The sequence below is a fragment of the Dromiciops gliroides genome, chromosome 4 (assembly GCF_019393635.1).
Source record: "Dromiciops gliroides isolate mDroGli1 chromosome 4, mDroGli1.pri, whole genome shotgun sequence".
In the NCBI taxonomy this organism is placed as follows: Eukaryota; Metazoa; Chordata; class Mammalia; order Microbiotheria; family Microbiotheriidae; genus Dromiciops; species Dromiciops gliroides.
The window spans coordinates 17,297,463-17,321,674 of NC_057864.1; the positions used below are offsets into that span (position 1 = coordinate 17,297,463).

The following is a 24,212-nucleotide window of genomic DNA, read 5'->3' on the forward strand; positions in this document are numbered from 1 at the left end:
ACTCCAGGGCCGGTGCTCTATCCACTGCGCCACCTAGCTGCCCCTAACCGTGGGTTCTTGAAGACAATGTCAGGGAAATGAGAGCTCTGGAAGGCATTGCCACATCAGAAAGGCTTCAAAGACAGGCCTGGTGACATTTAATGCCCTTTACAATTAGGTTCCAATCTATCTTTCCAGACTGGTTTCACATAACTCCCCTTCAGGAACTTTACCTTTCAGCCAAAATGCCCCTCATTCCATCTACTGCCCCAGGGCACTTGCCTAGGCTGTGCTGCATGCCTGGGATGCACTCCCTCCTCATTGCTGCGTCTTGGAATCCTCCATTTGCCTCAAGGTTCAGATCAAGGGTTACCCACCACAGGATGCCTTTTCTAGTCTTGCACCCTCCAAGACGGTCTAAGATTCAATGCCATTGGCTTTGTGGCTCTTCATGACATGCCTGGCCTCCCTCAAGTTTTAGCCAGAGTCCCATCTTCTGCAGGAAGCCTTTCCCAGTCCTCCTCTGAAGCCAGAGCCTTCCCTCTGGACAGCTCCATCTTTCTCTTGTATAATTCATTTGTACAGAGTTGTCTAATGTGGCCTCCTCCATTATACTCTAGACAGCACCTTGCGGGCAGGGGAAGTTTTTGCTTTTCTCTGTATACCCAGGGCTTACCATGGAGCCCAGCACACAGCAGGGGCTCAGCCAGTGTTGTATTTACTTATATGAGTACGTGATGCTTCCCTCAATAGAATGGAAGTTATCTGAAAGCAATATCTTCATTTTTATCTTTGCATCCCCAGTACCTCTCATAGTGCCTGGAACATAGTAGGTCCCAAATGAATGTTTGTGGATGTGGATATATGTCAAGAAAGTGCTTTTTCTCTCAATCTATAAACTGCAAAAACTGTAAAATCTCTGAGGGCAATTAAATTAAATAGATCCTCAGCTCCTGAAGCTACCGACTTTATTTAGCTAGTGCTTGTAAGGGTTTGAGAAGTGCTTTCCTGACATTATCTCATTCGTTGTGAGGATCCACAGCCTTGTGAGGTATGCTAAAAGAACGGCTATCTCTATTTTACAGACAAGGAAACAGAAACTAAAGGAACTCCAGTGATTCGTTCAGCCTCACACATCTGGGAGGGGATTTGAACCCAAGTCTTCCTGACTTCAAGTATAACATTCAAAAGATTATAGAATAAAAGGTTTCGAGGTCATGAGAGAAGCCATCTAGTCTAATGCCCTTCATTTACAGTTGAGTAAACTGAGGCCCAGAGAATTTAAATGACTTGTGCAAGGTCACACAGGGAGTGAGACAGACAGGATTTGAACCCTGGTCCTCTGTATACTTTCCATGCTGCCTCTTCTGTATTACTCTGTGTAAGGACTTTTGGGGGGGCTGGGGAGACAAAGGTGAAAAATGTCTCAGTACCTGTCCTCAAGAAGCTTATAGTCAACTACAGGGCAGGGACTGCATTTCATCATTTCCCTCTGTTTCACAGCAATCTGGCCAACATCTTGTATGCATCAGATGTGTATGTGTTAAGTGGTTGGTGCATGACCCTCCTGCTGTAAAACTCAGCTATTCTGGGCACTTCTGCCTTTATGTATTGAAAGACTTTTTTTGGGGAGACTGGCTAGGAAGAAGCTAATGAGAGAAGTGCAAACATATTACTGGGTTATTAACTAAGGAGGCTGTTTATAATTAGCTCCTTATCAGGGTTAGCTATTTGCAGAACACAAGGACAGTAATCTGGCCTCTCAGTGACATTAATGGCCTGCTTTTCTGCTCCTTAAGGCAAAACAGAAGACAACAGGGCAGAGCTGGGGCCTCGTCCTCTGGATGGGAGAGCCACATATGCCAAACACATAAGAAAAACAAACAGCCTGAGAACTTCTGGCTGACGACCGTCCACATCTAACAAGCTTCCTCAACCTCACGGCCAACTGAACACATTCACCACCTCGTCATTGCAATAGGGGAGAACAAGAATACAACAGACCCGCCCCCAGCCCCCCAAAACATTGAATTTGACCTGTGCTTTCGGGCAGTTTGTTTGTGCTGGATAACTGGCATTTTCAACAGCTGAGAATGGGAGGCATCAGGAGTCACCACGCTCAACCTTCCCTCTTCCCTTCTCCAGTAAGATGGAAATCTACAAGGGTAGCAGAACGGAGGGGAGGCGTGGCTGTCAATTTCACTTCCGATGTTGGCCCCAGAGGTGATTAGGCAAAATAAAGAAAATATGGGCTCGTGAATGGCAAAAAATATGCAAAGACAAGGTAAGGAACAGGATTCACCTCATGTGCGGGAAACAGTCCTGTGAGTCGCTATTCTTCCCAAATCAGGTTGTTTAGAATTTAAAACTTTAGCCCCTCATCTTGGAAGGAGGAAACTTCTGCCCTGATTTTATAGGGTTTTTATAAATATAACCATATATATGGTTTTATAGGAAAACCTGTTTAAAGGCAGGAACTGTTTGTCCATTTGTTTTTGTTTCCCCAGTGCCAAAAGAACAGATATTTAATAAATGCTTGTTGAACTGAAACACACAGATGTCAAATTTCTTTCGGTGTCGTCACCTCCTCCTCATGTTGTCACAGCCAATGCTCAAGTTTATTTAGAAAATAATATTATTGTTGATTTATTCTAGAGATAGAGTTGCCTAGAGTAGATAGAGTACCCAGCTTGGATCAGGAAGACCTGTGTTCAAGCCTTTGCCCTGAGCTGATTTGCTATTCGGCCTTGGGCAACGAATTTAATCTCTCTGTGCTTCACACAATCAATGAGACCTCTGTCAAAGATTTTTATTTATTTTCCTGCAAAGATCCCCCCGTCCAACTTCTGTTAACTGTTTCCTTTTTAATTTTAGCTGCATTGATTTTGTTTGTGCCAAAGTGATCCACTTTTGTGTAATCAGGGGAATTGGGTTCAAATTCCACCTCTGATGCTTATAACTTGTGTGAGCATCAGCAAGTTATTTAACCTTTCTGAGCCTCAGTTTCCTCATTTGCTGATTTAATGGGTCAGACTAAATGGCCTCTGAGGTCCCTTCAAGTTGAGGGATAGAAGGGGTTCTCATACTAGAATTTCCCCATTCACATGAGGATCAAATCCCAGATCTTTCCTTTGTTTGTTCTACCTCATTTCTTTGACTCTCATGCAGACTACCTCGAGGCAACATACTGACCTCAATATTCCTAGAAACTCTGATTTTAGCAGTGGTGATTGTTCCCACACCAACGCAAACTGGTCCCAATTCTCTTTTTTTTGCTTTATCCTTTCCTGGTTTAGGCATCACAAATGGAGTTCAGTAGCATATTTCCTTCTTCTATATCTGAGAATAATTTGTGTAGTCATTTATTGTTCCTTAAAAGTTTGTTAGAATTCTTCCATAAATCTATCTGGATCACTCTACTTGTTGGTCTGCTTATATGGATATTTTTGTATATGATCTTTTATTTATTTTTAAAATTCATTTTTCCTGGCATATAACTATGTATTCTGTTAGTTGTTGTGATAGTTCTCTTTATTTCTCTGCTGTGATTTTTACCATATTCATATAAATTTTTAAAATCTGATTTTACTCCATCTCCTTTTTATTCTGTTGGCTAAAGGCTTATTGAGCTTGTTAATCTTTCTAAAAAACTCCAGTTTTTAGTGTTGTTTATCAGTTCTGTAGCCTTTTTTGTTTTCAATTTATTTATTTCTCCTCTAATTTTCAGGACTTCTTCTGTGTGGGACTTGGGTTTATTTGTGGGCTCTTAGTGTTTTAATTGCATATTCAGATCATTAGTCCCCTATTTTCTATTTTGTTAATGTATGATGTAAGGGCTATAATTTTCCTCTTAAGATTCTTTTACATGCATTCCAGAAATTATATTATTTTTTGTCTCATTATCACAGGGTTATTAATTGTTTCCATGATTTATTCTTTATCCCATTCATTATTCAAAATGTTTTTGTCAAATTTTCATGAGGGGTTAAAATATTTTATTAGTGTTCTCTGTATGAATTGCTACTTTTACTGCATTATGGTCTGTAAAAGATGTTTTAATATTTCACTTTTTATATTTATTTATAATTCATGCCTTCACACATGGTCTATTTTTATAAAAATATCATGCACTGTTGAGAAGTATGTATATTATTTAATGTTACCCTTTGAAAGATACCATAGGTCTTTGGGGTTCAAATTCTCCAACAGTTGTTTTAATTCAATATTTTCCCTTTTCCTTACCTACCTGATAGATGTATCCAGATCTAAGGAAGGAACATTAAAGCTCTTGCTATTATTTTGTTACCATCTATATATTTTTTTTATAATTCAGTTCACTTTTCTATGAATTTAGATGTTACTGATACTTGGTGAATATACATTTAGTACCAAAGTTGGTTCACTTTCTCTCCTCCTTTAAACATAATATAGTCTCCTTATCACTACTGATATTGTGAATGTTTGGTTTTGCTTTATTTGGCAGAATGATTGTAACGCCTGCTTTTTCAGATTCACCTGATATAAAAAAGTTTTTGTTCCAGGCTCTCCTTTTGATTCTTTCTTCCTTCCTTCCTTCCTTCCTTCCTTCCTTCCTTCCTTCCTTCCTTCCTTTCTTTCTTTCTTTCTTTCTTTCTTTCTTTCTTTCTTTCTTTCTTTCTTTCTTTCTTTCTTTCTTTCTTTCTTTCTCTCTCTCTCTTTCTTTCTTTCTCTTTCTCTCTCTCTCTCTCTCTCTCTCTCTCTCTCTCTCTCTCTCTCTCTCTCTCTCTGCTTTTTCAATGCTTCTTGGATTCAGCAGATGGCTGCGTTGTGTTGGGTTATCCATTCTGCCTTCTGTCCACTGTCTTTCCTTTAACTGGGTGATCATGGCTGCAGAAATCTATTACCCAGAAGCCAATTTGGTGCTGAATCTTGTCTGAACATAGACTGGTAGAGCAAAGACAGACAATAGCAATCCACCATTGGCTTATCCTGGAAGCCATTCAGCCTTGGAGGACTGGCTAGAAGGGATGAGCCACCTGCACAGATCTTGATAATTCTGGGTCCCCTCCATGCCGAGATGATGAGGTGCTCGGCTAAAGGCCATCTTTCTTTGCAAAACAGTTCAGTTTCATTGTGCCTGGTGACCCTCACTAATCTACTGATTTGCCTTACTTCTTTAATTAAGGACTTGGATGCTGTGACTCACATTTGACCCCTTGGTGGCTAAACTATGTTCCTCAGTTTCCAATGCAATCCTTCTATTTAATCATTCTGTGCTCATTTCCACCTTCTCGCTTTGGGTCAGATTGTTCTTGTTCCAAGTGTCTTCCATGTTCTCTTCTCTGCAGACCCTCCCCATCCTCAGGGCCCCGATGGCCCCACGCTATCTCCTCCTTCACGGTGCCTTCCTTGAGTGCTCTGGGCCCAAACAAGTGCCCTTCTTACCCACGCTCCTGGAGCCCGGGATTTTGTGCTTTCTCTTATGCATTCTCAGCACTCGCCTATGATGCTATTTGGGAACCTTTGAGCAGGTTATTTGGGCTCTCTCTCCCTCCATTTCCTCATCTGTCAAATGGGGATAATGATTCCCATAGCACCTACCTCACAGGGCTGTTGTCAGGCTGAAATGAGATCATGTTTGTCAAGCATTCGCCAAACCTCAAAGCACCAAACAGAAAGATGTCAGTGATTACTGTGGCTCTCTCCTTTCGGGGGTGGGCGATAATGGCTCCTTCGATGCCCCCACGCCCAGTGCTTGGCACAGTCCCGAGCACACAGTAGGCACTACAGAGACACTGAATGAACACAAAGGTGGTTCTTGAACAAGAGGAGCACAGAATGGGCAGGCAGGGATGGGTTGTGATCTGCACTGTTGGAGGGACTGCCCACAACAGGGAGGTCACAGAGCCACTGGAGGAGGTGTAAAATTAAGCTATTTGAATATGAAACAACGCTCCATATGCTCCTCATTGCAATGGGAAGTAGCTTACATGCAAGCAAACACAATGTAATAATAAAATGAGGTTGGTGGTGGTGGTGATGGCAGGCAGCATGGCAAAGTGGACAGAGGGCCAGCCGTAGAGTCAGACAGAACCGGATGGGGTCCAACCTCTGACACTTACTGGGTGTGTGACTCTGAACACGGCTCTTCACCTCTCATAAGCTCTCAGACCAGAACGTGCAGATGGCTGGCTGAGCAGCATGGGGAGGGAGTTTTCCACACTGGGAGTCCTTGGCGCCAATGAACTCCCAAGCCTGACCCAATGTCACAAGCAAGAGCAACCACACAGCCCCTCCCTCTCCCGAATCCAAGTACCTGGTGGAGGATGTGCTGGGTAAAGACCTCCTCATGGCTCCTGGGCTCATGCTGTAGTAAGAAGAACTTTCCAAATCGGAGAGAGAGAAATTGGGGCCAGTTCCTGCAGCTATCGGTGCTAGAAACACAAAGGAAAAATCCACTGAGTGCTGGAAACACAAGCAGTCCGTCGTGACGGCCTCATTTGGCACGGGCTCTCCTGTGTGATCACCCAAATAATCAGTGGTGCGCTTGAGCCTTGGCAAGATGCCAAGGAACGCCTTCTTCAGGGCGCCATCTTTTTTTCCCTCTTGTACTTTTTACCTCCTTCTTCCAGGTACAGTGAATTCCCACCATTGTTCCCAGCATTCCTGGGATGCCTTGCAGAAAACTATGGCTATCCTGGGTCTTCAACTCTCTGGGAACCAATCTAACCCATCACTTTCCTTCCCCTCCCCACCCAGGCTTCTGGGAATCCTTCTCTTCCTTCAAGGTGACACTTCCCTTGGGCATTATCTCCTCATGACATCTTCCCTGATTGCCTCAGGAGGGACTGCTCACCCCCCACCCCTCCCCGAAATGTCCTTGTACAGACAAGATCAGCTAACATTCACACAGCGCTTTTAAAGTCTGCAAAGAGTTCTTCAAACGTTCTTTCATCTGACCCTCACAACAATTCTGGGAGATCACTGCCATTATTATCTTCCCATTTTACAGATGAGGAAATGGAACCCCAGAGAAGGGCCCGTGACTGTTAAGCCCAGGTGAGCTGTAGAACCTGGCGTCACCACCCAGGCAACTCCAAGATGAACCTTCTTTCTGCTACGGCATGGATGATGTTCCTGAGTAAAAAGCCCTAGGAGAAACTCACATTTAGGACAGGGAAGAATAATGGAAACAATGAGGTAGTTCAGTAGGAAGAGCACAGCTAGGTGACATAGTGCTGGGCCAGGAGTCAGGAAGATCTGAGTTCAAATTTCACCTCTGACACTTCCTAGTTGTATGGCCCTGGGCAAGTCACTTTACCCTGTTTGCCTCAGTTTCCTCAGCTATAAAATGATATGGAGAAGGAAATAACAAACCACTCTAGTACTTTTACTGAAAAACCCCAAATGAGGCCATTAAGAACTGGACATAACTGAAAAACAACTGAAGAATAACACTCATATATAGATATGCACTCATATATATGTATATACACACGCAATCCACTATTTATGTGTACATATATATATATATATACACACACCTAAATGCTTCTATATTATATTCATGCATATGGATACAATATATATTCAGTCTTATACACATTTTTGTAGGAAGGATTATTCAAGCATCTGGGTCCCCAATAACTGTCAACCCTAAAAACCTTCAGTAATAATTTTTGTGATTCTTACTTCCCATTTATTAAATAGTGAGAACATTAATTAGTGTCAAAGACAGAACTAATTGCAACCTAGATACAAGAAAGTTGAGATTTTCTTCCTTTTCAAATTTGAGGACAGGCTTCGTTAGACATCTTTGGTTCCAGAGGAAGATGGACCAGGCATCTGCTTCACCCAAGTTCTGCTACTCTGTCCCACTAGCGACTTGTTGGGGGGGGGCAACCTTGTAATAATGTTGTTGTTCAGTCATTTTTCAGCTGCGTCTGAATCCCTATGACCCCATCTGGGGTCTTCTTGGAAAAGATACTGGAGTGGCTTCCCATTTCCTTCTCCAGCTCATTTTACAGATGAGGAAACTGAGGCAAACAGCATGAAGTGACTTACCCAGGGTCACATAATTAATAGGTACCCAAGGCCAGATCTGAACTCTGCGAGAGGAGTCTTCCTGACTCCAGTAATAATCATAATTGCATTAATCCACATCTATTCAGTCCTCAGTGGTTTTCAAAGCACTCTTTACTATTTCTGCTCCAGGAAAATTAGGGGGAAGATCAAGATAAGGAAGAACCACAGTTGAGGGAAATGGAAGAGAGTTTGAATGGGACTGGAGACCAGGACCCCTTCCTACTTCTCCCCCCACCAGGCTCTGGCCAGTGGCTAGGAGCCAGAAACACCTTTACTTTGACCCTTTGCTCTCTGTGGGGAGGACCGAAAATGTTGTACAGAACCTTGCGTGGCCTTGTTAGCTCTGCAACATGGGGGAAGGTGGATTGTGTAAGGGAAATATTTTCCTTCATGAGATCACAAATAACATCAAAGTTCCAAAGTGTCTCCTTAAAATGTCAGGGAAGACGGGAGCATGTGGGGGGGGGGAGGGAATTACATGCATGGTGGCCTGGATTTAAAGAGATTAGAAAAAAAACGAACCCCACAGAATGCAGAGCTAAAAATACACTTTCTCGTAGCTGCTCTTAATTCAGTATCTCGACTTTGCCAGATACTTCTCAGCCTGTGGGGAAAGGGCTATGTTGCCTAGTGGGTAGAGTGCTGGGCTTGGAATTGGGAAACTGGCTTTGATCCCCACCTCAGCCACTCACAAGCTTCGAGACCCCAAGTGACTTCTCTCAAATCAGGGGGATGGGCTCAATGACCTTGAAGGTCCATTTCAGCTCTAAATCTATTTTCCTCTCATCTTAAAGTATAATTAGCATGAATCCCTTTGCGGAGCAAATAATGATAAACCTACTTGCTTTTCAGACCCTACCACCTGCCTCACACTGAACCACCGAACTGAATTCAACAAGGGTTTACTTCTTTCTTTCTTTTTTTTTTTTTTTTTTGCGGGGCAATGAGGGTTAAGTGACTTGCCCAGGGTCACACAGCTAGTAAGTGTCAGGTGTCTGAGCTGGATTTGAACTCAGGTCCTCTTGAATCCAGGGCCAGTGCTCTATCCACTGCGCCACCTAGCTGCCCCTCAACAAGGGTTTACTAGGTGCTGGAGCCTCACGGACAAAATCAACATCATCCCTGAGTTGGAGGTGCTCACTGCTGGGCCCACAGTCAAGGAAGACCTGAGTTCAAATCTGGTCTCAGAAGCTTTCTAGCTGTGTGACCCTGGGCAAGTCTCAACCTCTGTTTGCCTCTATTCCTTCATCTGTAAAATGGAATAATGATGGCACCTACCTCTCAGGTCTGTAGTGAGGCTCAAATGAGATGATATTGGTGAGGCTGCAAACTTTAAAGTGATTTATTTTGCTAGTTATTATTGTTGTTGTTGTTATATTCTCTTGGGGGCAATACCCAACATTTAAACTAATAAATGTTCTTTTGTATGAACAGTTCGGGAGGACCAGGGAAGGGTCTGAGCACTGAAGGGAGCTAAGATTCTAAGAAGGATAGATGAAGAGAGAGCATTCCATGCAAAGGAAGGGGAAGAGGCAGGCTCTGGGCTAGAGAGTGTCGGCAATGCAGAAGAAGGCATTGGAGCCTGGTGGTCTGAGTCCACAGCTGAAGCTCGCCCACCACTGCCCGGGTTGAATCATAAAAGAAATAACAGTGGATTGGGGAGCTTAAGAACCCAGTAGGGACCACACCTGAGTCCTGAACTTAATCCCTGTTTGTATCCTAACATTAAACCAATGAACTAATTGGTTAATTAGCCAATTATTGTGATTTAACCAATCTGCAATCTGATACTTTTTTACAGTTTCTATTTCCAAAAGAATTGGGAATAGTTAATGCAAGTTTTACCACTCCCATTCTCCAGAGGAGTAAATGGAGGCTCAACAAATAAAGCGACTTGCCTATATTTACACAGATGATACCTGTTAGAACAGAATTTGAATCCAAGTCTGTTTCTTTAATTCTAGAACCCATCTCACCATGTTGCTTTTACTTGAAAATTTGCCAAATAATTGGAGAGGAGAGAAGGGCAGCCCAAGAAGATTCTTCTTCAAGGGGTGAATGTGGGGAGAAAAGGGGTTCACAGGATTGAATGACATTGACTAATAATAATAAATATTAGTAATTTTTTATGGGGCAATGAGGGTTAAGTGACTTGCCCAGGGTCACACAGCTAGTAAGTGTCAAGTGTCTGAAGCCAGATTTGAACTCAGGTCCTCCTGAATCCAGGGCCAGTGCTTTATCCACTGTGCCACCTAGCTGCCCCCAATATTCGTATTTATTAAGCACCGGCTATGTACTAAGCACTGTGATAAATACTTAATTATTTTTATCTCATTTGATCCTCACAACAAACCTGGGAAGTAGATGATATTACTGTTCCCCAACTGAGGAAACTGAGGCAAACAGAGGTTAAGTGACTAGCCCAAGGTCACACAACTGGTAAGTGTCTGAGGCCACATTTGAACTCAGGTCTTTTCGACTCCAGGCCCAGCTCTCTGTGCTCTGAGGTGCCCCCTAGTTGCCTTAAGGAATAATGGACCTTTGAGAATTCACACTGAAACCACTGATAAGAAGGGGAAAACCAAAAATTAAACAAAACAAAACAAAAACAAAAACCAGTGCCATAGGTGCAGCCTAACTTACGACTGTTCTGTACCTGAGATTTCACAAGCAAGTTCATGTTGCTGTTCCAAAGAAGAGAACCTGCCCAAATACCCATTCGTCCTATTACCTACCAGTCCAGCAGCATGCCACACAGGGCTAAGGAAACTGGAGCAAATCAGGATTCGTCATGAAAAGAAGTTGTCGGGAGGTAATTTGGGGAAAGAAAACCCAAGGCCTCTGTTCCTTCCCTTTCTCCCATGTGTCTCTACTCACCCACAGTCACAAGCCTAGTTATCACCTTTCACCTTTTTCACTGTGAATACACCCTCATCGGTCTCCCTGCCTGAAGCCTGTCCCTTTGCTTCCATTCAGCTGCCAATTTCTAAAGCACAGGTTTGACAATGTCTCTCGAATGCTCAAGAATCTTCACTGTCTCCCTATTGCTCCTAGGATAAGATACATGCTGCTTGATGGGCTGATCAGAGCCTGCTGAATTAAGGTTGTGAGCTACCTTTCCAGGCCTACTCGACACCCCTACCCACCATGGGTTCAGGGCTGCAGCCAAAATGTTGCCTTGCTGTTCCTTGAATACATCAGACAATTTCCACCTTTTCGCTTCGGCAGTCTGTCCCCCTCCTCTACCTTGGAATCCTTAGCCGTTTCCAAAGTTCAGCTCAGGTAGTCCCCCCCATCCCCCATGAGGCATTTCCTGCCCCCCCATTGGTGTGTATGTTGTACTGACTTATCTGTGTAGACGCTGGATCCCACCATTAGACTAAGGATGGGCACTGCTGGTTTTTCTTTGCACAGCGTCTAGCACCTCGCAGGGGCATAACAAGTGCTGGACAAATTGAACTGGATTTCTGACTCCAGCTTCGTGTATGTCAGAGCACACTCCTTGTTACCTGGGGAGGGGGGAAGGAAAGGGGCCATAGATGCTATTTCATCTTTTAAGCACCTTCCAGTGTGGAGTCTTGCATTCTATCCCCTGCTCTGAGGCTGTCCCTGCATCGTTGCTGTGATTATTCTAAAAGCCCTCCCCAGCACATTAATGCCCTATGGATGGCAGCAGTGCCCAGCTGGATGTCCACATGAAGAGCTGAGCTGAGCCCCCACTCACATGTCTCTGAGAACACTAAAATGCTGGGGGGGGGGAATGTCCCGGCCAGCCTATCTTTGAGCCCAGACCATGAAGATGTTCAATAACTGGTGATTTCTGCAGAGTCTGCAAATGAAATGAGAAAAGGGCCTGACACTTGACCTTGGAGCAGGCCCCTGTTAAGGGGCCACCTGGCCACCGGCTCTCCCTGGGAAGCGGGGAGGGGCAAAGTGCTTAATGGAAGGGAATGTGCCCCCCACTGACAGCTCCCTTTGATGGATGGTGGTGGTAAGTGGAGGGACTACTTTGGCATGAGCTCCGATTTCTTCTCCCAGGGTGGTCTACATCCCCTTGTGTGCATGAATGCGCGCGCACGTCAGGGACGCATTTCAGTCACTCCTCTCAGGGCCTGAGGGTGGAAATAGCCAAAGGCAGAGTGAACCTCAAAGAGGAAAGCACTCTTGCCTTCAGTGCCCCGTTCTCCGCTGGCGCTGAGGGGGTAGGAAAGGAAATCTCTACACTGGCCACCCACCCTGCGACCTGTGCTTTGGGGATGAAGAGAAGTTGATGGATATCCTGACTTCTGCCAGTCCATTCCTGCCCCTGCTCAAACACTTACCCCCCCAAAAAAAATGAAAAGAAAAATAAGAAAAAAATGAGCCCCCCAAATCTCTCTGCACTAATTCAATTTTAACATTTATTTTGGAAATTGATTGAATTATAGTACAGGAAACCCACTGAATTAGGCCAGTTGAAGCGATTTATTTTTCTTCCTGAGAATACAGCACTAAGTGTGACTCCATCTTTATTTTCCTTTGAGAGTTGATTAAAACTATGAAAATATCTTTCCCAATGTCACAATGGATTTGAGGTAAGATGGATCAGACAAGGGGAAGGAAAATGATGTTGAGCAGATAAATTTTGGTGATTCTGTTCTTTAGAGATTGGATCAGGGGTCTGGGTGGGGGGGTGGGCAATTGGAGGTTTCTGAGCTGGCAAGAAGGCCAATTGTCTTCCAGGGCCTGTCTCCGCTTTGTCTCCTCCATGTTGTCCCCTCTGGTTAGATGGGCTCCCACCGAAAGCCTCCCGATAGAAAATGGGTGATGCTCATTTTGCAGAGACTGGTACAGTCTGCTACTGACCATCTCATTATGCTGAGTTCCATTTATAAACATGGCTAACCGCGAAGTTTATGGAGACTTTTTTTTGTGCAGATTTAATAGGATATTGATCGAGAGCATGGCTGGAGCGTACTGCCACTGAATTGTGCAACAGCAGACAAAAAGCAAGGTCACAGGAACCCTTTGGTCTATGCCTGCCATCTATTTTTTATTCTAATCTTTCGCCCCTTTCTCGAATGCCGAAGCCTAAAGGGTCCACTGCAAATATCAGTGCTGGCTAAGAAATTGGGATGATTTTTTCAAATGGTAATTTCTGCACAGCAGGATCTTCTCATTACTAGGGTGCTTCTTCATGAGAAGAGAGAACCTATGGATTACTCGTTCAAAGAAAAGAAAAAGTTTGAACTGCATTTAGATACACACGGATATTTATGTGCACCCACATATGTCTACAGAGTAAACATATTTCTTCTATACATTATAAATATTTCTATAGGCATATTTCTTCTATATAGATTATATATTTCCATATATATATTTCTTTGCTATGGGTTATACATATTTCTTCTGTATATATTACGCATCTTTCTAGATACATTTCTTCTCCCTCTATTATATATTTTTCTCCATACATGTTTCTTCTATATAGGATACATATTTCTACCTGCTACCTGTGTGACCTTGGCAAAGTCATTTCCCTTTCTTTGGGTCATCTGCTATAAAAGGAAGGAGCTGGACTTGATGTTCCTTAAAATCCTTTGTGGTTCTAAATCACCATGGCCCCTCTCACTACCGTTAAGCTCCTTAAGGAAAGGGTCTCAGTAATGTAGGCCTCTGGATTTCTAACCCTTGGCACACAGTAGGTGCATGTTTGCTGAACTGGATTAAACTGAATCGGCAAAGAGGAGCCTGAATTAGAAAATAAAGGGGGCAGCCAGGTGGTGAAGTGGATAAAGTACCGGCCCTGGATTCAGGACGACCTGAGTTCAAATCAGGCTTTGGACACTTGACACTTACTAGCTGTGTGACCCTGGGCAAGTCACTTAACCCTCATTGCCCCACAAAAAAAAAAAAAAGAAAGAAAGAAAAAAAAAGAAAAAAGAAAAGAAACCTGGGGCACAGTAAAAAGAACTCTGGATTTGAAGTGGGAGGACCCAGCCCCTCCACCCTGCCCTTCACCCCAGCCCTTCGTGAGCCTGGGCAAACCTGGGCTCAGTTTCCTCCTTTGAGAAATGGAACACTGGAGCCGAGCACCTTAAAAGTCCCCGTCAGAACGTGAGCTTCCGAGGGCCCTTCACACACCGGCCTGGCTCAAGGGATTCATAAATAAGTGCTTGGTGACTGACTGATTCGGCTTTCAGGCTCCAACCCTACTTGGAACAAGGGATCAGATGCTATTTCTTGCTATTGGAGAGGGGGTGCATATCTATAGATGGAACAATACAAAACCTATTTTAAAGAGAAATGCAAGTTAATTCTTTGGGGAGGGAGAGGCAGGAAATCATTGCACTAACTAGGAGGGAGAACAAAGGTTCATGCTGGGGAAGCTCCGGAGTTTTGTTTTGGAGAAAGTGGGATCTGGGGAGATGGAAGTGAGAAGAGAGAGCACTCCCCGCTGGGGGTGGGGTCCACCTGGGCAGAAGCCTCTCCCCGTGGCTACTCTCTTGTAAAGTAGGAAGGTGGCTGTTATCCGGCCATGGACCAAAATTGAGAACCTGGGCCCCTGCAGGGAGGGGCCCCCGCAGGGTGAACTTCATGCAGACACCACTTGGGGCACAGCGAGGCTGCTGCTGGTGTGGGGGCACAGCAGGAAGCCAGCACGGTTTAAAGGCATTGAACAGCCACTAGGGTGCCACCTCATGCCAGGCTGGAGCCCCAGCTCCACTCCATTCATCCCCGCGTCCCATTGACGAGCAGCCCTGGAATCCTGCAGCATTCTCGGAGCCCAGGCCTGGCTGCGGCTGGCCCAGGACAGTCCCGTGGCTGGGGCTCTAATAGATTCTGCAGCAAGGCAACCGGAACCCCAAACCAAGCTGGGTCACCCGGAGGGCTTTTTCACACCCAGAGAACCCGCTGCTGGCTCCGAGAACCCTGCCTTTATCCAAATTCCAGGGCCCTGAAGTCATACCCGGCCTTGGAGTTTGCTTAACCCTTGCTGTTTCTGAGGATGGAGAAACCACGGGGAGAGAAGAAAAATCCATGCAGCCCGGAGCCACAATGCCCTCTGCGTGTCTGCGGTTTCCCTCCCTCTCCCAGTAAAGTATTGGAGGGTTTAAAAAGCACTCCACCAACTTTGAGTCTGGCCGAGTCAGCACTTTCTAAGGAAGTGGGCAGAGCTCTGCAAGGGAATTTTTCAGAGGATGTTTGCATCAGGAAAGCAAGTTGACAGCCTAACAAACATCCATAGGCACACACCCATAAGATGGGGATATAGTTGGCTGCAGAGTAAAGAGAAGCTGTGGATGGGTAGATGGATAGGTAGAAGGGTGGATGGATGGATGGATGGATGGATGGATGGATGGATGGATGGATGGATGGATGGATGGATGGATGGAAGGAAGGATGGATGGATGGATGGAAGGAAGGATGGATGGATGGAAGGATGGATGGAAGGATGGAAGGATGGATGGAAGGAAGGATGGATGGATGGATGGAAGGATGGATGGATGGATGGAAGGATGGATGGAAGGAAGGATGGATGGAAGGATGGAAGGATGGATGGATGGAAGGATGGATGGAAGGAAGGATGGATGGATGGATGGATGGATGGAAGGATGGAAGGATGGATGGATGAATGGATGGATGGAAGGATGGAAGGATGGATGGAAGGATGGAAGGATGGATGGATGAATGGAAGGATGAATGGATGGATATATGGATATATGGATATATGGATGGTGGATGGGGTCATATCCCTGCATCAGTAAGTAAGCTTCTAAGGAAAAGCCAGATTGTGGCAAATGCTTGGGAAACAGACCAATCCAAGGGGGCCTCCTTGAGAAGTCTTTGTTTGAGAATGCAATAGCGGGCAAGAGCATTTCTCAACAGATGGTTCCTGTCTCTTTGCTCATGATAATATGTAAAAACAACTTTAGGGATTCTGTAACACACAGAAAGCCAGAGATGATTTTTCTTTGGCTTAGATATAGTACAGAGCTGGGGAAAGAGATCTGCCTTTGGAGAGCTGGAGGTCTTGGGTTGGAATTTGGGTTCTCTCCCTCAGTCTCTGTGTGCCCCTTAATCTCTATGGGCTCTGTAACCCAGCTGTGAGTAATGGGATCAGAGATTTAAAACACAAGGAAACTGGGAGGTCACCAAGTCCAACCCCCATTATTTTACAAATGAGGAAAGTAAGGCAGCAGAGAATAGTTATGGGACCTGTCTATGGGCATGCTGTGACTCAGATCTTCTATCTCCAGAGCCAGGGCTCTTTGGGTCAATGTGCATTTATTAAATGCTTACTGTGTGCCAAGCACTGTGCTTTCAACTGTAATTAGAATAGTTGCCATTTATATAACACCTTAAGGTATTCAGAATGCTTTGCATATATTAGGCCCTTTGTTCCTCCCCATATCCCTGTGGGGTAAATAGACCATTTCTGGTTCAGAGGTGAGGAATGGGAGGCTCAGTGACTGGCTCCTGGTCATGCAGTTTTTGTCTCAGGCAAAATTTGAATCTAGATCTTCCTGCTGCAAAGGCCAGTACTCTTTCCATGCTCTGCTCTCTGGCCTCAGATTCCTCACCTGTAAAGTAGATGTGATACCGGTACTGCCTCCCTCACAGAGTGGTGATGAAGGGAGTGCTTGGTGAACCTCAGTGGGAGTTAAGATAGGGCAGGGACAGGACATTCCCAGATGAGGAAACTCCATTCACCAATGCAGATTTCCACCCCCCTGCAACTTTGACTCTGAGGGAGCTGCCTAGAGCCTTGCCCTGGGTCACACAGTCAGGCAGGACTTGAACCCAGGTTCCCGACTCCAAGGCCAGTTGTCTATTTTCATGGCAACAGCAAGTCCCTTTCCTGACTCCCCCCAGCTATTAGAGCCTTCCTGCTTCAAACTATTATGTACTTATAGACTTATAGGTGTACAAGTGGTTTCTCCAATAAAATGAGGGCATCTGTTCAATTCCCAGCAGCTAGGGGGTGCTAGAGTGCATAGAGTTCCAGGACCAGAATCAGGAAGATCTAAGTTCAAATCTGGTGTCAGACACTTACTAGCTCTGCGACCCTGAGCAAGTCATTTCACTCTTTTTGCCTCGGTTTCCTCCTCTGTAAAATGAGCTGGAGAAGGAAATGGCAAACCACTCTGGTATCTCTGCCAAGAAAACCCCAAACAGGGTCACAAAGAGTCGGACGCGACCAACACAAATTAATAACAACGATCCCTAGCACAGCACCAGGAAAATGGGCAGATCTTCTTAAATGCTTGCTGAATGATCATCATTCCTATTACACAATCTCAAGCTTCCTGTCCTTTCTGCCTCCCACTGGAACTTCTGCAATACTGAAATTTTCCACGCCAGCATTAACCATATGATTACCTAGGGAAACTAGTGTTGATCGACTGAATGACTAATTCCAATCCAAGTGGGGGCTAATCCAGAATTCTAGAGGTGGGAGTAATTCTGACAGTGTTCACTGAGAGCGACTTAGGAAGGGGGCACCTCACTGACTGAGTGACAAAGGGAAGCCAGGGTTAGTTTGGAAGGTTTCTCTCTTTTTAGCCAGGCTCCCGACCCTTACAAACTGGGGGCTCAGAGCCGAGGAGAACAAAGCTTCCTGAGGTGGCTGCCAATAGGTGTCCCTGACTCCATCTCCTTGGGGTGCCTGATCCAGGGATCATTGAGTCAGGTTCTGCTTTTGCTGCCAGGCAGTGAAGGAGACCGCTGGCTGCCCAGCCACCTCAGGGCTTAGCCAGCCACTCCCCCCCACCCCTGAACCTCAATGGCACCCCCACCTTTGGGGAACCCTATTAAAAACAACAAACTTTGCACCGAGTTATTCTCCAGCGCCACCTAATGAGAGAGAGCAGGGGGCCAACTGGAAGAAATAGGAGAAGAGCTGGAGAACAGGCTGCACTTGAAAATGGAGGGGGAAGGTAAATAATATCAAATGCCCCCCCATGGGCACTGCTTGCTTTAAACCTGCCCTCAAGGATGCCCCAAGACCGTAAGTGCTGTTCTAGACAGGCAGAAGAAGGGGAGGAGAGGTCAGCAGGGGAGGTGGAGGAGGCCCCGACATCATGGAGTTGGGGGGGACCTTGAGGTCCTCCGTTCAATCGATCAGTACCAGGACAATAGTTCCCTCTACAACACTCCTTGAGAGAAGGGGATTGCGTCAGGCTGTCTTTAAATTCTCAGAGTTTAGCATGGTGTCAGACACACAGAAGGTGCTTTCTTGATTGGTGGATGGACTGAACATGACTGGAAAATAATGAACATCTTCTGTCTTCAAGGGATTGACAAGTGATTTAATTGTAAAGAATCTATTTCTGATAGGAAGCTTAAGTTTCCTTCCTTGTAACCTCCAGATCCTAATTCTACCTTGTTGGGCTAAACAGCTGGAGTCTAATTCCTTTTCCACGTGAAGGTTCCCCCTGCTTTCTCCCTATCTTCCCCCGTCTCATACTCACTAGTGCCTGTCCTCAGGTTATGCTCTGAATGTCTTAAATGTCCCTATCTGTTGGCCCTGAGCTCTCTGAGGGCACAGGCTATTTTTGCCTTCCCCCTCCCTCCACTGCCAGCACCCTGGCCCTGGCATATAGTAAGAACTTAATAAATGCAAAGTGACCCATTAACTGAATGGCTATCCAGTCCTCCCCCCCCCAGTCTTTTCTTCTCTCTGGCCCAAATCCTCAATTTCTTCTGAAAATGACACCCAAATGGCTCATACCCCACCGGGATATTCTGAGAGTTATAAAAAGGACTTCATTCAATCTAGAGACATCATCCCTCCCTGAGCTAAAACCTGAATCTCTGAGGCCACGTATGTTGTGTATAGCAGGCTACAGGATCCAAGGGAGGGACAAGGAAAAGAGGAAGAGAGAGAAGTGGGGGAGCTTTGATTAACCTGTCCAGGGATGATACTCATAATGAAAATAGCCAACATTTGCATAAGGCTTTAAGGTTTCCCTTATAAATTAGCTCAGTTTGAGGCTGACAACACTGTGAGGTAGGTGCTACTATTCTTCCCATTTTTCAGATGAGTAAACTGAGGCCAAGTGCCTTGTCTGGGGTCACTCAGTACTTAAGTGTGAGGGGCAGATTGTAAACTCAAATCCTCCTGAATGCAAGTCAGGAAGCAGTAATTGTAAACTTTTAAGGGTGGCAAGAATGGAAGGCACTCTTGTTATCTGTAAAATGGGAGCAAGAATGTGTTTTCTATCCCATCAAGTTGTTGTAAAAGAAAGCGCTTTGGAATTTTAATTTCCTCCAGAAATGTGAGTTACTAATATTTAAAATAAAAGTCTCACAGATGCACAAGGATCCCCATAATATGAATGGGGGAGGGATGGAAGAACCCATGAAAGACTTCAGAACTCTTGTTAGTGACTGGCTATGACTGAGGTGAAGAGAAGACCTGGAGGAAGCTTGCCCTCCGGTGGTCCTCAGAGAGGTGGTGGAATACAGGCGGGGAATGAGGCATACACAGTCAGACAGGGTCAGCATGTTGATCTGTCCTGCTTAACAATATTTCTCTGTTACAAGGCAGGGCTCTTCTGGGGCACGTAGTCATTGGGAAGAAACAGGAATGTAAAAGAAAACTATGACATTCAATATGACATTGTTCCCTTTTAATGGAGGAAAAGGGGCTGTCAGAGGGCTCATTGTTTGGTTGAATGCCTTCCAGCCTTTTTGTTTAGCAGGTATTGCACTTTAAGTAAATATCCTTGGCTTTAAAAAAAATCAGTCACTCTCACCACCCCCTCCTTCCTCCTTCCTCCCGTCCTTCTTTCAAGTCAGGCCTCTGAGACATAGGGCTGTGTGATCCTGGCCAAGTCATGTAACGTTGTACACACCTAGTTATCTGAATGTCAGTTGTCCCATTACAATATCTATTCTGAGAACTGGTGGTGATTTTGCCTTGCTTTGCACCCCTTGCTCTTCATATAATATCTGACTCATAGTAAGAGCCTGTTTTTTGTTTTTTTAATTGTATCCTTAGTGCTTAACATAGTGCCTGGAACACAGCATGCTCATCTATTAGGCTGGATTAAATGCTTGTTGACTGACTGACTGACTGAACCTCTTAGGTGCCCTGAGGCAACACTGCGAAGGAAGTGCTGAGCTCCATTGGTAAAGGGAGTTTCTTCACACAGAAGTTCCTGGTCAGGTCTCTGTCCATGTCAGCACAAGACCTGGAGTTTACTAGGCTGCTCCTCCATGGACTATCCCAGAGTTCGAGAAGGATCAAAATTGGCATCAGAGGAGGGAAGAGCCACACCGGAAGCTCACAGTTTCATCCAAGTAGATGAAGTGCATAAGCACTCCACTGGGGGGGGGTGGCGCTGCGGGTGCTGGATCTAAGGGTCTTGGAATTGATTTCCGGCCCCTACCACAGTAATGGCAGCCTCCTTAAGTGGTAGTGCTTTCTAGAAGGTGCTTGGCCTCCGAAATGTTGCCCAAGGGATTGTCATTGCAAGCTAAAGGGTGCTCTTGAAAAATCCCCAGGTGTGCACAGCTTAATGGGCCCTGGTCGGGAGGGGCGGGAGCCCCCTGGGAACTGCAGGCCTCAGCCTAGCTCAGGATCACGCTTGGGCCAAGACAGCGAGAGGCAAGAGGCGGGGTCTGATTGAGGCCTGTTAAGCCACTAGGATGCAAAACCAGAGAGGAAATACTGAACTGCAAAGACCTCAAAGGGTCCCAGAGCCAGCACAGAGAAGTCAGAACACTTTCCTGTGCTGAGCTCGCTCCAGGATCCCAAAGGACCTGTGAGCTTGTGGGCAGGAGTCCTCCCTCCAAAAACCATCCATGCCGCCCAAACAGGGGCTCTTAGCCATGCCCTCCCCTCCCCTAATTTCACCACAGGAGACTCACCCACCAAACTGGGTTCCCTCCTTACTTTCTCTTTACCCTGGGAGGATACTGGGGGAGCACTTAGGTTCTCCACTCCTCATTCTTGAGGCCTGGCCACACCACACAACTTATTTCCCCAAAGAACAAAACAATTGCTACCATTTGAACCCGACTCCTTCTATTAGGCTGGAGACTGAGCAGCCCTGGGAGTTTTTTTATTTTAAAGGCAGACTTGGGTAGTAAGAAGTGAGAAAAATCAAAAGAAACCAGCCACACAAAACTGAGCTTCGGAGCCTGAGAAGGTGAGTTCAAATCTCTTTGCTGCTTGTATGACCTAAGCCAAGTCCCTTCCCCTCTCTGAGCCTGGTGATGAGGGACGGAGGTGTCATTACTGCCAGTGCCTCAGTCTGCTCATCTTCTGTGTTCTTTCCCTTCCATCATGCCCCTATCTCGTCTGAAAAAGGAGGGGACAACCAGGCTCGCTCCTTTAAGCAGGACGGGCTCAGTGCCACCTAATAGTGCCAATGTCCACGTCTTGTCCCATCTTCTGGCCTCAGTTTCCTCATCTGTAAAATAAGGGAGTTGGACTAGATGACCTCTGAGGTCCTTCCTTGCTCTAGTGCACGGATCCTGTCATGCTTTTTTTTTTTTTTTTTGGCAAGGCAGTCAGGGTTAAGTGACTCGCCCAAGGCCACACAAGCTAGTAAGTGTCAAGTGTCTGAGGTCACATTTGAACTCAGGTCTTCTTGATGCCAGGGCTGGTGCTCTATCCACTTTGCCACCTCGCTCATGCTTTTAGTCTGAACTTAGCTCCCAGGCATCCCACCTACCTGCTCCCTGCCTAGTCTCCCAGATTCTCCATCTCGGCCCTGGCTGAGAGGACGCCAGAGATCAGATCAGGAAGAGTCTAGGGTCCTCCATGGGGCAGCTAAGTTAGACCTGAGAATCCGAGTCCTCTCTACAGGGGGTGAAAACAGTGAACAGTTGAAGCTGAGGCAGGAATTGTATGTTCAGTTGGAAAATAAACAAGTGAACAATAGGGGTCTTCCTGTGAGATCGGACATTCAGAGCAGGAAGAGACATTGGGGTCACCTAGTGTAACGCCTTCACTTTGCAGATGAAATAACACACAGAAAGTGACTAGCCCAAGGTAAAGAGATTACAAGCAGCTGAGGCTGGATTCCAAGCCCTGATGTGAAACCTAGGGCTCTAACCACTACACTCTTAACTTATTCAGGCCCTTGACACAGGTCTGCAAATCCCCCCTCTCTTTGTTTCCCATTCCCTAGCATAGCCATATGCTCATTTCCACATTTATTCCTTTCTTCTAATTTTTGGTTTCTAAGAACGAAACCGAAGGCATCTCTGCAGGACCTTAGCTAAAGGACCTTGACCAAGATCTGAATCTTAATTCCCAAGGCCTAGGCTATGCTTAGTAAGGAGGCTCAGCCTTGTTCTGCCTGGCTTCTTTGGGCATCCAAAATGGGGCGTGGACTGCTGGTATTTCTCTTTCCCCACCTTGGTAGGGGAATGGCACTGGTGAGGTTTCTTGCAGAAGGGGAGTAAGTCCCAAGGAGGCAAAGGAAAGATGTCGGAACCACTCTCTCCCAAAGTAACATGTTCTCCTGTTTATGGGTTTATCACATCCAACCAGACCCTCCTCCCTTCCCCCCTTCCCTACACACACTGTAGATCTTCAAGATAAGGCTAGAAAACCACTTGTCAAGTTTCTGTTGGGTTAGGTAGACTATGGAGTTCCTTCTCAACTTTGAGGTTCTAGGATTCCCTGACCCAGACTACATAGTTCTTTTAACTGGGAGCAATCCCTGAGTTAAATATCAAGCATTTATTAAGCACCTTCTATATACCAGGCATTGGGACATTGGGATTACAAAGACAATAAAAGGAATAAAACAAGGTCTGGCTTAAAGGTGTGTGTGTGTGTGTGTGTGTGTGTGTGTGTGTGTGTGTGTGTGTATGTCCCTATCTCACACTTGGGCTGTTGGGATTAGGCTACCACAGCAGAGGTCCAATGGATTCACCTTTAGATGGGGGAGGGGGGCAGGGAGACAAGCACTCCTAATCCCCTGTCATTAGTGAGTATTGGCAGACTGGTGACAATCACCTAACGGGGGCATTCATGCTGTGGGTATTAGCATTCCTTAAAGGTCAAAACCAAATCTTTTTACAAAGCAGAAAGTCTCAGGAATTGGAGAAGGCTGCCAGATCTCTCTTACTACCCACTTTATTTATTTATTTATTTATTTTTTTACTACCCACTTTAAATGAGGGAATTGGAGAGACTATTAATCTCACAGGATTACAGACCTAGTGTTGAAAAGTGCCTTACAGGTCACCTAATCCAACCTTCCCATGCTACAGATGAAAAAACTGAGGCTAAGGCCAGCTGGCTAAGTAACTTGACAAACATAGGGTTGTGGATGAAGACCTAGGTGGGGCAGTGCCTTGAGTGCTAGACTTGGAATCTGGAAGGCACGATTTTGAATCCCACCTCAGACACTTACTAGCTGTGTGACCTTGGGCAAGTCACTTAACCTTTGCCTCAGTTTCCTCAAGAGTAAAATGGAGATGAATAATAGTACGGACCTCCCAGAGCTGTTTTCCCAGGATCAAATAAGAGAATATCTGTAAAGTGCTTTGTGATATGTAAATGCTAGCAGTTATTATTAACTGTCATTCAACACACCCCACAGCCTCTCTAATTAGGATTTCAGTTCTTTTCCCAAGACTCCCATCAATATAGCATTTAACTTTTCCTGATTTAAATTCTTGGCTGTCATGAGACAGCATCCTTCCAAAGACTCTAGAGTGAATTTGGGAAGTTCTGAGGCCCCCTGGGGGCACAGGTAATGAACTAGTCCAAAGCCAGCAGCCATGGGTACAAAAGGGTAGGAAAGGGAATAAAAGGGAAAGGATACTTACTCTGGGACACTCTGACTAGCTCAGTCACACTGAAAACCCCTGATGTGACGAAACTGTCTTGGAAACCCAAGTGTCCTGGAGAAAAAAACAGAAGAGAAAGTGTCATCAGCAGGAGACCCAGTGGGCAACCCTGGACTCCCAGACTCTCCACGTCAGTTTCACAATGATGAAGCACGTGACGAAAATCTCGTTTCCGACTAAGCCCGAATTATTGTTTATGTGGGAAGATTCGGCCAGAAAACCCCAAGGAGGATGTCTTGTGGTTAAGTCTGCAGGTTATGGTAAGTGAGCATGACCGGGCAGCAAGGAGGCGATTTTTGCAATGGTAAAGAAATTCAACAGGAAACCCGAAACAAAGGCCCATTTCAATAACCGGTTACCTTGGA

General features: G+C 45.5%; 1 protein-coding gene across 9 annotated transcripts in view; it reads right to left on the reverse strand.

Annotated features, from left to right (window-relative positions):
- NFIA (nuclear factor I A) overlaps nt 1–24,212 on the reverse strand; it is a 708,739-nt gene that overhangs the window by 128,981 nt on the left and 555,546 nt on the right. For 5 of the 9 annotated variants that reach the window (XM_044005161.1, XM_044005162.1, XM_044005160.1 and 2 more), the window contains exons 4-6: nt 23,827–23,901; nt 6,275–6,392; nt 2,017–2,136 (exon numbers count right to left, since the gene is read on the reverse strand). In XM_044005161.1, coding sequence (XP_043861096.1) covers nt 2,017–2,136; nt 6,275–6,392; nt 23,827–23,901 — 313 coding nt within the window. The remainder of the gene's footprint in view (nt 1–2,016; nt 2,137–6,274; nt 6,393–23,826; nt 23,902–24,212) is intronic. The other 4 variants (XM_044005165.1, XM_044005167.1, XM_044005168.1 and 1 more) reach the window with 1 other exon arrangement.